Here is a 15,599-nt window from a genome sequence, read left to right on the forward strand (position 1 = left end):
GAATGAAGAAATGTCATGGTAGTAAAAACAATACGCTCCGCAGCACACATAAGATCTGCGGACTTCATTGCGGAATTTTGACTCTCCATTGAAGTCAATGGAGAAATTCCGCCATGAGTCCGCAACCAGTCCGCCACTGCTCCGCAACAGACAGAGCATGCTGCGGACACCAAATTCCGCTCCGCAGCCTATGCTCCGCAGCGGAATTGTACGCATCGTGTAAACGAACACTGCTAAATTAAAGTGAAAGTCAATGGAGAAACGGCTCCGCTGCGGATTAACGCTGCGGAGTGTCCGCAGCGGAATTTAAGTGAAATTCCGCCATGTGTGAACCCGCCCTTACTGTCATTCTTCATTTGACAGTTAGCCTATTACGTCCTGCCTCGGGCAGGACCTAATAGGCTACCGTACCTGGGCAACCAGGCAGCCTAGTAACGGCTTCCTGGTTGCCATAGCAACAATCGCCACGCACGATCCATCGCGGGGGGGGGGGCGCTGGGGGGTACAGAGGGAGCTCCCTCCCTCTGTGAACCACTTCAATGCGGCGGACGTTATTGACAGCTGCATTGAAGGGGTTAAATGGCTGCGATCGGCGGTAACAGCCATCGCAGCGGCATGTCAGCTGTGTATAACAGCTGACAGCCGCTGAAGATAAAGCGCGCACAGCTCCTGTGCACGCTTTATCTACAGGGCGTGACTGTACGCCCGTGTGCGGGAAAGCACTTTCTATTTGGACGTACAGTCACGCCCGTGTGCGGAAAGGGGTTAAGAACTACAGCTTATCCCACAGAAAATAAGCCCTCACGCCGCTTAATCGACAGAAAAATAAAAAGTTATGGCTCTCAGATTTGGCGACACAAAATACATTTTATTTTTCCGTTCGTTTTTTCCTTGTAAAAGTAGTACAATATAGAAAAAACTATATAAGTTTGGTATCGCCGTAATCATGTTGACCCGTAGAATAAACATAACATGTCATTTTAATTGCATGGTAAATTCCGTAAAAACTAAGCGTAAAAAACAATGGAGAAATCACTTTTTTTTTCATTTTCTACCCCACAAATAATTTTCCCCCATTTCCTAGTACATTATATGGTACAATAAATGCTGCCATGAAAAACTACAACTCGTCTCGCAAAAATCAAGCCCTCATAGGACTATATCGACGGAATAATAAAAAATTTATGGCTTTTGGATAGTGGGAGGAAAATATGAAATAGAAAATCTGAAAAATGTCTGCGGCGGGAAGGGTTAAGAGATAAGAAAGCATTCATACATTACTAGTCGGATACACCCGGATGTGTCTCTCAAAGTGGACAAACACTGCTCCCTATGCACCCATTTTTATGTACCAGCCAAAACTAGATTTTACTACTTCGTTTTGTGTCTGGACTAACAAAGCTGAACTTTTAATGACTTTTAGCACATGGAGTACAATAGAAACACATCTTTAGGCCTTATTCACACAACTGTTCTGTTTTGCCTCCGCAAAAAACGGACACGTTTTTCATGCGTTGCAGTTCCGTGTGCCATCAGTGTTTGTTCCGTGTGGCATCGGTTGTTGTCAGTGTTGGCGCGCATTTCTCTTTTTATTTTTCTTTCTCTGCATTTCAAGGAACTGGTGCGTGAATCGCGGACAGCACACGGATGTGCGTCCGTGATTTTCACGCTCCCATTGACTTCAATGGGTGCGTGATCTACAAATAACGCACCACAGGACATGCAGTGAGTTTCACGCAACGGAAACGCTGCGTGAAAAGCACTGCATGTCTGAAAGGCCCCATTGAATTGCATAGGTCCGTGTGACGGCCGTTACAGCTGTCACACGGACGTATTGTAGCCAATGCATGTGGTCCTATTTTGGGGCCACACAACTGAGGGCTGCGAGCTATTAGCTGCGGACCACTGCTCGTGGTATAGTGCATGAGAAGAAAATAATAAATAGGCAGATGCGCTGTTCTAAGTCAGTTGCAGACATCCTTCATTTTTGTTTTCTAATTTGTCTGTAAGGATTTGGGCTTTTTGTGATTTTTGGAAATGTGGTCCACAGACAGCAACACAAAAGGCGATAGCCAACCCTGCCAGTTGTGAGCTGGTTTCTTACTCTTCCTCTTTCTTATCCACAGTTCTTATTTACTCAATTTCTTATTCACAGAAAACAGAATAATAAACCGACTCCAGATATTAAATAGGTAGGAGAATTGAGCAAGGAGCCTTGTGCAGCCATCCTGTCAGTGATGTGAATGATCGACCAGCGCCCCCTAGTGTCAGCACAGCGCGCATTGCATGTAGTAAAGTAGACCTGAATAAAGTTATGTTTTGTTGAATAGAAGCGGAAGTGCTGGATGATGCCGGTTGTTGTTGTGTGTAGAGCTGGAAGATGAGTGAGATTGTGGAGCGGACCCTGAGCGCTCTGCCCGGGCTACTCCTGCAGGACCCAGCGCCCGGGCCTAGCTCTAAATTAGGGAGCCTGATCCGGAGTATAACAGCCCTCAGCTCCAGACAGGTACATCGGTCTGCTGGCTGTACTGTCACTGCTGGTGTGGGTGTAGTCAGTCAGTCGTCAGATAATGTCTGCTGATAGATCTGGCAGTATTTGGGATCAGTTAGATAATTCATAGTGAGGTTGTACAATCTGACAGCACTGACATATAGAGTATATTCTATAACCTGTGTCTCTCCAGCTGTTGCGGAACTACCACTCCCAGGTGCATGCTGGAAGTTGTAGTTTTGCACTAGGTTGGTTGGAGATGACTGTTCTATATATTTAGCAGTGTGGCACATGTATCAATGTGTGGCGCTCTACTCTGTCATGTTTTAGGACTCCTCTAGGCAGCTCCATTCTGTGTCTTATTTGTTATTAGAAGGGGTTTGGATGGGAAGTAATTGTTATAAAGTGTATTGATCGAAACATTGATAACAACTATTCGTGCGCTTGGTTTGTGGAAATATTGAATCCTTGCAGACAATTGAATTCCCTTATATAGTAACACACCCGCTCTCTAGCTGTTGTGAACTACTCCTCCTAGCATGTGGGGGTATGCTTGGAGTTGTAGTTCCACAGGTTGCTGACCACATTGTTAGTAAACACAGAACTGGGGTGCATGGGATTCCATAGGTGACCAAGATATAGAAACCTCAAATGCAATTGTCACCGTCTGTAGTAACGCAGCTGTCAGCAGTTTTTCATGAAAGTTGTTACAAACAAGATGCCTAACAGGTATACTTGGTGCTGTAAGGCTTCGTTCACACAATGCAGATTTTGCATACATTTTTGAAGCCAAAACCAGAATTCAAACAGGAGAGGAGACCTATAAGGCCTTCCTTTTTTTATTTCTTCTGATTAGGTTCCATTCCTGGTTTTGGCTTAAAAAAAATACATGCAAAACCTGCACAGTGTGAACAGGGCCGTATGGTCATCAATGGGGTTGTCATCCAGCTTTGTCACCCACCTCAGCTTAAAGGGGTTTTCCCAGTTAAAACTTGCGTTCGTGCTTTTAACTTGGGAATGTGCTTATATTTGTAATGTACTTACAGTTCGAAAATTGGCCCCATTTCCCGATGCTGCCGTGGGGCATGTGACTGGTGACGTCACTCTTTGCCCGCTGTGTTTATCAGCCGTGTACCTGTTAGGGTATGTTCACACGAGGGCGTCCGTTACGGCTGAAATTACGGGGATGTTTCAGCCTGAAAACATCCCCGTAATATCAGCCGTAACGGCATGTGCAGGCGCTTGAACGCCGCGTCAATTACGGGCATAATTGGCGCTGCTATTCATTGGAGTCAATGAATAACGGCTCCAATTACGGGCAAAGAAGTGACATGTCACTCCTTTGACGCGGGCGTCTATTTACGCGCCGTCTTTTGACAGCGGCGCGTAAATTACGCCTCGTGTGAACAGACAAACGTCTGCCCATTGCTTTCAATGGGCAGATGTTTGTCAGCGCTATTGAGGCGCTATTTTCGGACGTAATTCGGGGCAAAAACGCCCGATTTACGTCCGGAAATAGGCCGTGTGAACATACCCTTACGTGGTCAAATTATTCACATTTTCTTCCTCGTAAACGACACGTCACTAGTGACGTCTCGTGTATGGGCTGTTCTGTTTATACAGCCAGGAACGCACATGCGCGGTTCCTGCTGTTCTCTCGTTTGTCAAATGAGAGAACACCAGGGACTGCCCATGCGCGTTCCTGGCTGTAATAATAAGAATAATTTTTATTTATATAGCGCCAACAGATTCTGCAGCGCTTTACAGTTCAGGGGGTACATTGTACAGACAAAATCAGACATTACATATTGACAAAACTAATTTACAATTCAAACAAGAGGAGTGAGGACCCCGCTCGCAATAGCTTACAATCTATAAGGAAATAAGGGAGAACAAAGTGTAAAAAATTCTTAAATAGGCTCTGTCACCACATTATAAGTGCAGAATGTCCACCATCCAGCAGCACCAGTCAGGAATACAGGTGGGTGCACATCCCAGGAGCCCGATCACTGCTCCCAAATCCTCACTATTCATCCAATAAGAGACAGCACTCCAATTTGTGATAGAAAAAACGGCTTTTTATTAGCCCCTGTGCGACGTTTCGGCTCTTTACATGGAGCCTTTCTCAAGCACATTATGAGTGCCCTATCTCCTACATAATTTGATCGGCGCTGTAATGTAGGTGACCGTAATGCTTTTTATTTAGAAAAACTATCTATTTTAAACCACTTTATTAGCGATTTTTAGCTTTATGCTAATGAGTTTCTTAATGCCCAAGTGGGTGTGTTTTTACTTTCGACCAAGTGGGCGTTGTACAGAGGAGAGTGTGACGCTGACAATCAGCGGCATGCACTTCTCTCCATTCATTTAATCAGCGCATAGTGACACTGCGTTGTTCGCTATGTGCTGTCTTATAATGACATATTAACATTACTGAAGTGTTTAGACAGTGAATAGACATTCCTTCCATCCAGGACGGGATGTCTATTCACAATCTCGACACTTCGGTAACGTTTCTGTGGTACTTACAGCAGAGCAAAGCGTAATCTCGCTGTAACCTGTCATTTAGAGCGTGATCTCGCGAGATTACGCTTTGCTCTGCTGTAAGTACCAAACAAAAGTTAACGAAGTGCCAGGATTGTGAATAGACATCCCGTCCTGTCTGGAAGTAATGTGTATTCACTGTCTAAACACTTCAGTTTTGTTAATGTGTTAGTATAAGACCGCACATAGTGATCTAAAAGGATCCCTATGCGCTGAGTAAATGAATGGAGAGAAGTGCAGGACGCTGATTGGTCCGCATCATACACTCCTCTGTACAACGCCCACTTGGACATTAAGAAACTAATTAGCATAAAGCTAAAATTGCTAATAAAGTGGTGAAAACAGATCGTTTTTCTAAATAAAAAGCACTGTGAAGGAGTCAGATTAGGGAATGTTATAGGCCTGTCTAAATAGATGTGTTTTCAGGGCACGTTTAAAACTGTGGCTATTGGGAATTAATCTGATTGTCTGGGGTAGCGCATTCCAGAGGACGGGTGCAGCGCGAGAAAAATTCTGGAGACGGGAGGGGGAGGTTCGGATTATGGAGGATTTTAATCTGAGGTCGTTGGCAGAACGTAGAGCCCGAGTAGGGTGGTGGACAGAGATGAGGGAGGAGATGTAAGGAGGTGCAGCACTGTGGAGAGCTTTGTGGGTGAGAGTAATAAGTTTACATTGAATTCTGAATGGCGTGGGCAACCAGTACAGTGATTGGCAGAGAGTAGACAAGGAAAATAAATAGCAGCACAACCAGACCATATGGACCACATAGAAATCCCAACTTCAGGGGGGTGCTCGCAGAAGATAGTCCCAGTCCAGAGGAAATAGCAGATCCAAATAAAGAAAAGGAAACCGCAGGACTCCAGTGGAAAAATTTGTCTTTAATTCACCAACACATCCCCAGCAGGTGATGTGTTGGTGCATTAATGACCCATTTTTCCGCTGGAGTGCTGCGGTTTTCCTACTCTTTATTTGGCAGAGGGTAGAGACGTTAGTGTAGCGGTTGGACAGAAAGATGAGCCTGGCTGCTGCATTAAGGATTGATTGGAGAGCTTAGTGAATGGAAGACCGATTAATAATGGGGTTGCACCGAAACTTCGATACTGTTTCGATGCCGTGCACCCTGAAACCATTCGATACCGTTATTTCATGTATTTCGATACTAAGCTGTGCGGCCACACAGCTTAGCATTGTAACACATGAATGTATGAGAGCGGGGCTGCGGCTGTGTAACACATGAATGTATGAGAGCGGGGCTGCGGCTGTGTAACGTGAATGTATGAGAACGGGGCTGCGGCTGTGTAACACATGAATGTATGAGATCGGGGCTGCGGCTGTGTGACACATGAATGTATGAGAGCGGGGCTGCGGCTGTGTAACACATGAATGTATGAGAGCGGGGCTGCGGCTGTGTAACACATGAATGTATGAGAGCGGGGCTGCGGCTGTGTAACGTGAATGTATGAGAGCGGGGCTGCGGCTGTGTAATACGTGAAGTATGAGATCGGGGCTGCGGCTGTGTAACACATGAATGTATGAGAGCGGGGCTGCGGCTGTGTATCACATGAATGTATGAGATCGGGGCTGCGGCTGTGTAACACGTGAATGTATGAGATCGGGGCTGCGGCTGTGTAATACGTGAAGTATGAGATCGGGGCTGCGGCTGTGTGACACATGAATGTATGAGAGCGGGGCTGCGGCTGTGTAACACATGAATGTATGAGAGCGTGGCTGCGGGCCTTTGTAACACGTGAATGTATGAGAGCGGGGCTGCGGCTGTGTAACACGTGAATGTATGAGAGCGTGGCTGCGGCTGTGTAACGTGAAGTATGAGATCGGGGCTGCGGCTGTGTAACACATGAATGTATGAGATCGGGGCTGCGGCTGTGTAATACGTGAAGTATGAGATCGGGGCTGCGGCTGTGTAACACATGAATGTATGAGAGCGGGGCTGCGGCTGTGTAACGTGAATGTATGAGAGCGGGGCTGCGGCTGTGTAACACATGAATGTATGAGAGCGGGGCTGCGGCTGTGTAACACGTGAATGTATGAGAGCGGGGCTGCGGCTGTGTAACGTGAATGTATGAGAGCGGGGCTGCGGCTGTGTAACACATGAATGTATGAGAGCGGGGCTGCGGCTGTGTAACACGTGAATGTATGAGAGCGGGGCTGCGGCTGTGTAACACGTGAATGTATGAGAGCGGGGCTGCGGCTGTGTAACACGTGAATGTATGAGAGCGGGGCTGCGGCTGTGTAACACGTGAATGTATGAGAGCGGGGCTGCGGCTGTGTAACACGTGAATGTATGAGCGGGGCTGCAGCTGTGTAACACGTGAATGTATGAGAGCGGGGCTGCGGCTGTGTAACACGTGAATGTATGAGAGCGGGGCTGCGGCTGTGTAACACGTGAATGTATGAGAGCGGGGCTGCGGCTGTGTAACACGTGAATGTATGAGAGCGGGGCTGCGGCTGTGTAACACGTGAATGTATGAGCGGGGCTGCAGCTGTGTAACACGTGAATGTATGAGAGCGGGGCTGCGGCTGTGTAATCCAGCCATTGCCCCACTCCGGAGTCCTGACAAGTGCGCACGGGGTCAGCATAATGTGATGCGATCAGCGCTGCACTAATGAGCTGAACGGCACAGAAGACAGAACATGGCGGGCGGGCGCACTGCAAAACACGCCCATGTTCTGTTTTCAGTGCCTGAACCGCCGCTCATTAGTGCAGCGCCGGCCGCATCACCTCATGCTGATCGTCCGCGCACTTGTCAGGAGCGGGGCAATGGCTGTATTACACAGCCGCAGCCCCGCTCTATAACGATGGAGATCAGAGAAACCTCTTATCTCCGCTGCTATTCCCCTGAATTCTGCGATCAAAGCTAACCGCAGCATTCAAGGGGTAAATGAGAAGGGGGGATGCCCTTTGGATCGCGTCACAGGGAATACCTGTGACGTGATCGAGGGACGTACCATATATGGGCAAACAGCCCAGGGTCCATTGAAGGACCCCAGGGCTGTCTGACCATATTTCCTGTTAGGGCATACTTAGGTGTGTCCTAACAACTGCCTGTGCACTATCAGTACATAGGCTAATGTACTGGCGTGTGTATATATATATATATATATATATATATATATATATATATAAATAATGTGTTTTTTTTTTATTTAACATGACCTATTTTTTTTTACTTTTTAATTTTTTAAACTTTAATGTACTGGTATATATATACCAGTACATTAAAGTTTAAAAAATTATAGGTCATGTTAAATAAAAAAACACATTTTTTTTGCAATAAACATAGTCTCAATACATAAAATATACACATATTCAGTATTGTCTCGACCGCAATAACAAATTTATAACGTCATTCATATTTACGCTGTTATAATATAAAAAAAACTGCTTTCTTTCACTAATGTGGGGCACAAGGTATTATGAATTTTGAACCCTTATGTTCCTCACATTAATAGTAATTAACCCCATCATGTACCTTATACATTAACCCAATGTTGTCCATTATGACTGAGGAACATGATGGGGTTAATTACTATTAATGTGAGGCACATGGAGGTTCAAAATTCATCAAACCACGCGCCCCACATCAGAAAACGGAAGAACTTTTTTTTATTACTGTTGGCAAAGTATCGTTTTGGTATCGAGTATCGCAATACTACATGAAGTATCGGTACCGAAGTCCAAATTCTGGTTCTGTGACATCCCTAATTAGTAATGAGTTACAGTAATCAAGACGAGCGTGAATCAGAGCAACAATAGGAGTTTTGGCTGTAACAGAACAGCCCATACACGGCGCGTCACTAGTGACGTGTCGTATACCAGGAAGAAAATGTGAATAATTTTACAGCATAACAGGCATACGGGTGATAAACACAGTGGGCAAAGAGTGACGTCACTAGTCACGTGCCCCACAGCAGCATCGGGAAATGGGGCCAATTTTGGAACTGTAAGTACATTACAAATGAAAGCACATTCCAAAGTTAAAAGCACGAACACATAAAAGTTTTAACTCTGAAAACCCCTTTAAACACCAGCATGCACTAAAATCTGCATTTTTTTAAAAAATAAAAAATTTATACTTTTTTGATTGTTGGATTTAAAGGCCCAAAAGCTGTGGCTGCTCTGCTGTGATGATCTCATGTTCTGGTTTCTCTCAAGTTTAGTGTTATAATATGGATCCAAATCCGACATTTTCATGGATGAGAACGGTATTTTGCTGCATGTGCCTGTTTTTCTCATCTCCATCAGTTGAGAGGTATGATTGTGTCCCTGTGACCAGGCTGAAGCAAGACACATTCTAAACATGAGGGCATAGGATTAGAGCACACCTAGACTAGAAGTATGCTATTGGTCTCTTTTATATTTCTTCTGGTGACTCTCCTTGAAATGTCTGTGTTTTGGATTTAAAGGGATTGTCCATAATGTCATTATTTTTTGCTTTTTAATAGAAACATTACATAAGTGTCATAATTTTCAAGCAGATCCATCACCTGAATATCATGACCTGTTTTAGGGCAGCATTTTACAGGGACAGTTCCGCTGTACTATTAGTCCAAATGGTACAAAACAGTATTGCGGTTTGGCTAATAGAGCCTAACAAAGAATCCCGCTTCTTTCCTGTTTAATCATGTAGATCCTGAGCCGTGCCCTTTATGAATACAGTGGACTCCTAAGTAGCAGTCCGCTGTATTCTTTGTAAGGCTCTATTAGCCAAACCATGTGATATTGTGAAAAATGTAATCCCGGACGACCCCTTTATATGTATATCATGTTCTTCCAGAGTATTCATTGCCAGAAGAGCGTAAGCATGCAGGCCAGAATTCTATGACCATGATTTACTAGTAAGGTAGCCACCTCATGTTATGAGCACATCATTTTTCTCACTGTTTATTTATTCATATTCGATGAAGACCAATAATACTGAATATATCGGTCTATATTTTTAGGAGGAAGAAAAACTTATCCAGCAAGAAATTGCCAACTTGAAAACAACCGTTTCTTCACCTAATACCACCCTGGTAACATGACATTTTATTCATATATATCACATTATTTCCTATACAATCTTCCCTAGTATTTCATTGCATCTACTATTTTCTTGTCTTTTCTGTCCTTCATTGCTTTGACCACTACTGTTTAGTAAGAGCTGACACTCTTGAGCAAACATTCCGCTTAAAGCAAATGATGGGCATACACATATGACTGCTATCGGTCAAGCACTCTATTCGGCCAACGGTTATCTCACCAGACCTTCCCATAAACATAAACATTCCGCTTGGCCAAGTGTGCATGTTTTCGATGGAGATAGGCAAAGCCGCTTTAACCATAGGGTGAACTGTACCCCCTATCAGCCGGGCCCACTGGCATCAGCACCATTTTCAATTATATCTATGTCCTCAGGACGCGGATACAGTTGAAAGCTATGGTGGAGCACGGAGCCATCAGTTTCCTTCACTGCAATTCTCAATGAGATGCAGGCGGCGCTGGGAATACAATGTTGGAGCTGTCCGTCTGCCATGAACAGCTTGACGCAGATAGGCTCGATGCAGTGCCGTCATTTCGCCTGTCTGTGCCGAGCCACACCTAGCACAGAGTGGAGGAGACCATAAAAGGGGTCTCCTCCATTCATGGTGGGAACAGGACTTGGTGAGTATTTATTATTTTTATGAGGCACTATTGGGTCATATATAATGCGTGTGTGTGAGACACTATAGGGGGATTATACTGTGTGGGGATGCACTATTGGGGTGAGGTACCGCATGGGGAGGTACTATGGTTGCATTATGGGGGCATTATACTGTGTAGGAGGCACTACGTGGGGCATTATACTGAGTAGGAGGCACTACGTGGGGCATTATACTGTGTAGGAGGCACTACGTGGGGCATTGTACTGTGTAGGGAGGCATTATAGGGGCGAGATACTGTGTGTGGAAACACTATGGGGGCAGTATACTGTGTAGGAGGCACTACGTGGGGCATTATACTGAGTAGGAGGCACTACGTGGGGCATTATACTGAGTAGGAGGCACTACGTGGGGCATTATACTGTGTAGGAGGCACTATGTGGGGCATTGTACTGTGTAGGGAGGCAATATAGGGGCGAGATACTGTGTGTGGAGACACTATGGGGGCAGTATACTGTGTAGGGAGAAACGATGGGGGCATTATTATAGGTGGGGAGGCACTAAAGAGGCATGATACTGTATGTAGTGGACTATAGAGCCATTATTTTACCTCTTGCTGGAAAGGAGGCGGGTGCACTCCTGACATCTTTGCACTGAGCCACTAGTGGGTTAAAGCAGCCCTAGGGAGAGAGAGGCAAGCTGCTCATGGAATCCTTCTGCTAGCAGTAGACCGGTAGATACAACATGCCTGATCATTGGGGTAAGGTTGGGAGGTCCCCATACACATTAGATTGTCGGCACCAAGTCAAATGCCTCTTTTTTCAATCTGGTAACACCGGGTGATCCATAGTCAGATAGAGTTTTTCATCAATATGAACTATTCAGAATAGGCGCTACATAGATCTGCAAATGTGTCAAAGTGAACCATCCCATTATCATGTTACTTGTATTTCCAAAATAAAATTCTGTTATTGGAAATTTTCTTTTTATCTGTGGGAGCGTTTTGATTTATACAAGGGCCATGGGCATATTAAATGCTGCATCCTTGCCCTGCAAGCCTGGCAACAGAATCCAGGTTGGTATAATTTCTTGTCTGTGGAATAGCAGCCCATAACGTCACTACTCTATTATTATTATTATTATTATTATTATTATATAGCTCATTTCTGCAAATTGTGAAAATCATTAGGGTGTTTCATATCAATTAATCAATAGTGCACAGGAAGCTTACTCTTCACAAGAAGTTCTGCAGCAGCTGATATTTGTATTGTAAGGAATAATCTACCCCTACTATAAATGATAAAGAATACTTGGTGTTCTGTGTAAATGCACTTGGCCTATGGCCTCATGCTTTCATGTGGTCATGAAACTCTGTGGTTACATTATTGCATAAATCCTGCTTACCCACAGCCATAAACAGTAAAATGTATTTATCCATTTAATATTTCAGTCAAATAAATATATGGTGCACATGACTTGGTTAAAATCTTTTATTAATAGTAGAGTTGCTCTGTACGATGGACCAGTTATTGATCAGCCACATCTTACCGCTTATCTTGTATTTACATGGTAGAGACAGATGAAGGAATGTATGGTGAGACTGATTTACTGTGAAATGCTGGGATACGAAGCTTCATTTGGTTACATTCACGCTATCAAATTAGCTCAACAAGGAAACCTACTTGAGAAACGCGTCGGTATGTACCATTCTTCTATTAATAATCCTCCAGTTGTGTGAGGACATTTAATACTGATACAACTTGTGGGGATGTGTCCCTAAGAAACATGCAGGTTTGTCTCTACTTATGTATCCGATGAATAGCGGGACCTAAAGTGGTAAAAGTTTAGAACCTTTTTAATGCTCTTGGCCAAGAAACAAATTGCCACCGACTATGGCTTCAATAGTGGGCACATCAGAAGACCAGAATAATATGTACCAGCGTTTTTATGGTAGACTCTGCCAAGACAGGCAATTCATCTCAGCCTCCAGAGTCGACCATCTATACTCTGGTACATATTATTATTTTAACGTTTTAATGTGCCCGTTATTGAAACCCTAGTGGGTGAAATGCCTCCAGACAATTATTTTCTGTCATAGAGGAAGGATAATATGGTGATTACAGTCTAGTTATTAGAGAATTGAGGGAACGTACGTTAATATCTCTCTCTCAGCCTTTCATCTATACTCTCCTCTATCAGGGCTAGATAGTACCTAGGGCTAAAACGATTCTGTTACACACAAGTGGATGCGAATATGTCTAATGTACTAAGTGCTGTAGTAAAATTCATTCCATACTCCATCTAATGTCAGTGGTGGGCATTCAATTTAAGTGTTAGAGGGTACATAGACATCTGGCAGGAGACATAGGGTAAATGCTTTTAATATTGTGCTATGTTATATCTTTATCACTTGATACAAGTTTTCTTCTTTGTTTCTTGCAGGCTACTTGGCAGTGTCATTATTCCTACATGAAAACCATGAGTTGCTGCTTTTGCTAGTAAATACTGTTTTAAAGGTAATATAAACCGTTCTACTGTTTGTTTGTTTTTTTAGATCATTCTTCTATATACATTATTTAGGCTCCTTCAGATGACATCTGTAGCCTGGAATTTTTATGTCATAATTTTATATTTATTGTAGATAAAAGAGAATTACTGATCAACACACTTAACCCCTAAGCGCACCACAACGCAACACTACGTCCGGGTGGCCAGTGTCTTGGCGCACGGGGACGTACAGTTACTGCGCAGTTCCTGGTGCACACTGTCGGCGATTAGTGTGAACCGGGAGGCCAGCTGTCCCTGACAGCTGACACTCCATTGTATGCCGATCAGCGGCTTATTTCGGCAATTAACCCCTTAATTGCGGTGATCGATTGCAATCCCCGCAATTTAGGGGTTTCTAGCACATCGGCAGACCTCACAATGAAATCGTGAGGTTTGCAGATGGCTAGCATGGCGACCGGAGGCCAAGTAATGGCCTGCGTGTACGGCCTCCTGATAGACTTCCTGTCAGTCACAGGACGTCACTGCCGTTCCCAATGCACACTGTCGGCGACAGTGTCTGTGACAGCGTGCATCGGGAACCGGGATGTCAGCTGTCTCACACAGCTGACACTCCACTGTTGCCACTGATTTCGGCAATTAACCCGTTAAATGCGGAGCTCGATTGCGATCTCCGCATGTAGGGGGTTTCTAGCACATCAGCAGCCCCCTGCAATTGTGGGGGCTGCTGATGCTTGTGATGGCACCCGGGGGCCAGACAACCAACTTCTGGCTGGTCCTCATAGACTAACTGTCAGAGTGACTGTGACGTCACACTGACAGTTGTACATTACACTTACCTAGGTAGTGTAATGTACTCTAGCAGTGATCAGAGCTGCAGGTAAAAAAAGAAAGTGAAAAAAGTTAATAAAAATGCTTTACAAAAGTGTAAAAAGAAAAGATTTTTTTTTTCCTATAATAAGTCTCTTATTATAGGAAAAAAATGAAAACTTTTTAAAAACAGTACACATATTTGGTATCACCGCATTCGTAACGATCCAATCTATAAAACTATAATGTTATTTTTACCGCACGGTGAACGCCGCAAAAGAACTAAAAACAATGCCAGAATCACAATTTTTTGGTCACCACCCCTCCCAAAATATAGAATAAAAAAGTGATCAAAAAGTCGCATGTACGCCAAAATAGTACCAATAAAAACTACAACCCGTCCCGCAAAAAACAAGCCCTTGCACAGCTTTTTTGACTGAAAAATAAAAAAGTTACAGCTCAGAATATGGTGACAGAAAATAAATTATTTTATAAAGAAGTGATTTTATTGTGCAAACGCCACAAAACATAAAAAAAACTACACCGCGTTCCAAATTATTATGCAAGTGTTATTTTTTGCTGATTTTCCTAAATAGTCGATGCAAATGACAGTCAGTATAATCTTCAAGCCATCAACCGTTGGAGTATAATGCGAATTTTATTGAACAAAACTAATGATAACAGATTTTTTTTTAGAAGTAAAAAACTCAAAATGCACTGTTTCAAATTATTGTGCACAACAGAGATCAAAACATTTTAACCCCTTCCCGACATCCGCCGTACATGTACGGCGCTGTCGGGAGCTGCATCCCGCAAAGCGCAGTACAGTTACGTCGCAGTGATGGTGCGGGCTCAGAAGCAGAGCCGGCACCATCACCGCGGGGTGACAGCTGTATTATACAGCTGGCACCCTCCTGTAACTGCCAGGACCGGAGCTATTCTCCGATCCGGCTGATTAACCCCTCAGATGCTGCGCTCAATTTTCACCCGTCCGGCAACCCAGTAATGCAATCGCTGGGTTGCTGTGGCCAGAAAATGGCGTCCGAGTCTGCCTTGTACGGGAGCCAATGAGGACGCGCCTGCGGCGCGTCCTCATAGGCTTGCTGTCAGTGAATAACTGACAGCGCTAATACACTGCACTACGTATGTAGTGCAGTGTATTAGAGTAGCGATCGGGGCATCAGGCCCTCATGTCCCCTAGTGGGACAAGTAAAAAAAGTAAAAAAAAGTAAATAAAAATGTGGTAAAACAATAAAAACACACACATTTCAAATAAAAATAAAGCTAAACTGACTTTTTTCCCATAGTAAGTCTTTTATTATGGGAAAAACCGTAAAAAAAAAAAAAACTAGACATAATTGGTATCGCCGTGTCCGTTACGACCCAAACTACAAAACTATTATGTAATTTATCCCGCACGGTGAACGCATTAAAAAAAAAAAACATGAAAAACAACGCCAGAATCTTTGTTTTTAGGTCACATTTCCTTCCAAAAAATGCTATAAAAAGTGATCAAAAAGTCACATTTACTCCAAAATAGTACTAATAAAAACGACAATCCGTCCTGCAAAAAATAATCCCTGACACCGCTTTGTGCACGCAAAAATAA

General features: G+C 44.0%; 1 protein-coding gene across 1 annotated transcript in view; it reads left to right on the forward strand.

Annotated features, from left to right (window-relative positions):
• Nucleotides 1–2,337: 2,337 nt before the first annotated feature.
• AP4E1 (adaptor related protein complex 4 subunit epsilon 1) overlaps nucleotides 2,338–15,599 on the forward strand; it is a 71,483-nt gene continuing 58,221 nt past the window's right edge. The window contains exons 1-4 of the mRNA XM_075858003.1: nucleotides 2,338–2,506; nucleotides 9,998–10,069; nucleotides 12,249–12,372; nucleotides 13,118–13,191. Of these exons, the coding sequence (XP_075714118.1) occupies nucleotides 2,381–2,506; nucleotides 9,998–10,069; nucleotides 12,249–12,372; nucleotides 13,118–13,191 (396 nt within the window). The 5' untranslated portion in view covers nucleotides 2,338–2,380. The remainder of the gene's footprint in view (nucleotides 2,507–9,997; nucleotides 10,070–12,248; nucleotides 12,373–13,117; nucleotides 13,192–15,599) is intronic.

Source organism: Rhinoderma darwinii, chromosome 3 (assembly GCF_050947455.1).
Source record: "Rhinoderma darwinii isolate aRhiDar2 chromosome 3, aRhiDar2.hap1, whole genome shotgun sequence".
Lineage (NCBI taxonomy): Eukaryota > Metazoa > Chordata > Amphibia > Anura > Rhinodermatidae > Rhinoderma > Rhinoderma darwinii.